The following is a 2,252-nucleotide window of genomic DNA, read 5'->3' as shown; positions in this document are numbered from 1 at the left end:
TTGAGATGATCCGTTAGAAAGAGTCAAAGAGAAAGCTTAAACTAATCAATTAATTTATTTATTTTAGGATATAGGGATGAATTTAATTCAAGTAAATGCAAAGCTCTGAAACTGTGATCTAAGAAACACAAAAACCAATCATCAGAAAAAATTGAAACACAAATGTAGAATAAAGAAACACATCGGCGATTCGGCGACAATATAATGATAATGATGAATATGGTAAACTAATAATGCCTCACGAGTAATCACCAATGTAGACAACAATGACACTTCTCACGTTATGTGTTCCATCAGACCAGATTAAATTTGCAGATGAAGGAAGTTTTCGGTTGAGATTGTTGCCTGAAACAGTTACCGTGAAAGACTGATTCTCGTTCACCCTTTTAAAAGAAAGAACATTAGGCGAGACCTTAACATTGAGCTTAGCTCCGCGGTTTAAGACGATCTTTGATTTGTACGTAGAGTTGGGGGTACCGAGGTTGGTGACGGTTCTTTTGAAAGTCACGGTGAAGGAGTTATTAGAGTCATAAATTTTAGCTGACATTGAAGGATAGTTGAGGTTTCTTGGTAAGGTCTTTCCACTGCAAGTGACGGCTTCACCGGCGATGAGCTGAAGGGTTTTCGAAGTGTAATTCAAGCCGCAGAGAAAGGCGATGTGGTCTGATTTGTCCAGTTTGTAGACAAGTCCAGGATTAAGAGCGCCTATTGGGTCGACATGTCCAGCTCCAGAAGCAAACTCGGTTGATGCAAGGACATCGGTTGATGCGAAGCCAGTTCTATTAGCATTCATTGGCCAAGCTGCAAAGATAAATAAAGAGACTTTATAAGAATGAGTTTTGCAAACAGAGGTTACGAGGTTATGTGTTTTGTTTACCGGTTGTCATGATGGCAGATTGGATCACGGAAGGCGACCATTCAGGATGAAAAGTCTTGATGTACGCAGCCACGCCTGCAACGTGTGGACAAGCCATGGAGGTTCCGGACAAAACAGAGTACTTTACATGTCTTTTATCGCTCCCTTCCTCAGATGGTGAACTCAAAGGTGAATAGGCTGCGAGAATCTCCACTCCTGGTGCTGATACATCTGGCTGCAATCCATCCACCAACCATTGTCTCTCAGGCTAGGAAATAAAATAACATACAGAATCAAGAGCATAAAAAATATTATACCTTAAGAAGATCAACGGCGACGAAGTTTGGACCGCGAGAAGAGAAGGAAGCAACTGTAGGAGCTGTCTGATTAAAGAATGCCTCAGTTTTAAGAAAAGATCCTTGTGGGGACCTGAGAAAACAAACACAGAGGTATCAGGACAAAGAAGGAGAATCTAGAGATAATAGCGAGAAGACAGTTAGATACCTTGTGGAGTTAATGTAAGAGACAAGAGAGTCAAAGTCGTCTGGTAGTAGAAGAGAGAAGGGTTTGGAGCTAATGAAAGCATAGTATTGGTAGCCGTCTCTAAGTATGGATCCAACAGCTACTTCTGAACTAGTTGGGAATGTGGAAACCAAGATCTTTCCTTGCACAAGAGATTCGTTGAAATTAGCTCCGTAGACAAGAGGATACTTCTTTCCTTTCAGATCAAAAGCATTCACTGATCTCCCCTGTCAAGACAAAAGGATATTTTAAAGGACAGAGCTACAATGATGACAAGAAATAAGAGTGTTACTTGAATACTTACGACAAGTGTCTTGCCGTTTCCCAAAACAACTTTGGTGAAAAATCCACGGTTCGTGGTGCTGGCTGCAACAGTTAACATCCACGGTGCTACGCTCTCAATTGTGGCAGGAAACGGACCCGAATTACCGGCTGAGTTCACAGTAAGAATCCCTTTGACATTAGCGTGAAAAGCCCCAATCGCAATTGCGTCCTTTTCGTACTTGTGGGGATAGCCTGGGGCGATAGAGATGCTGATGAGGTCAACACCGTCTGCTATCGCATCATCGAACGCTGATAGTATAGATTCCGAGGTACAATTCCTCTCGGAACAGACTTTGTAAGCTGCGATTCTAGAGGCTGGAACACCGCCTCTAGCCGTTCCATTACCGATTCCATAGAAACTAGTGTTCTCAACTGCGTTTCCAGCTGCTGTGGACGCTGTGTGAGTACCGTGCCCTTGGAGGTCCCTAGCACCTTCGCTTGTGTAGTCTCTTGCTCCGATCAACTTGCTGAAACATTGTCAACACATCAATCTCTGCTTAAAACAATATTAATCTTATATTAGAGAAATTTAGTGAATTACTTGTGCAAG

At 42.3% G+C, this 2,252-nt stretch overlaps 2 protein-coding genes across 2 annotated transcripts; both read right to left on the bottom strand.

Moving 5' to 3' along the window:
* Window positions 1-83: 83 nt before the first annotated feature.
* Window positions 84-1,119, bottom strand: LOC110227860 (subtilisin-like protease SBT4.7). The gene has a single exon (XM_021023728.1). The coding sequence runs from the start codon at window positions 791-793 to the stop codon at window positions 239-241; it is 555 nt and encodes a 184-aa protein (XP_020879387.1). The 5' UTR covers window positions 794-1,119; the 3' UTR covers window positions 84-238.
* A 320-nt stretch (window positions 1,120-1,439) lies between these two features.
* Window positions 1,440-2,177, bottom strand: LOC110225800 (subtilisin-like protease SBT4.7; the record flags this gene model as incomplete). Its single annotated transcript, XM_021015808.1, has 1 exon — window positions 1,440-2,177. A coding segment is annotated over one exon (585 nt), but the record flags the coding sequence as incomplete, so codon positions are not given.
* Window positions 2,178-2,252: the final 75 nt, after the last annotated feature.

Source organism: Arabidopsis lyrata (genome assembly GCF_000004255.2).
Source record: "Arabidopsis lyrata subsp. lyrata unplaced genomic scaffold ARALYscaffold_8, whole genome shotgun sequence".
In the NCBI taxonomy this organism is placed as follows: domain Eukaryota; kingdom Viridiplantae; phylum Streptophyta; class Magnoliopsida; order Brassicales; family Brassicaceae; genus Arabidopsis; species Arabidopsis lyrata.
The sequence above is the reverse complement of the archived record's forward strand: the minus strand, read 5'-3'. Positions and strand labels throughout refer to the sequence as shown.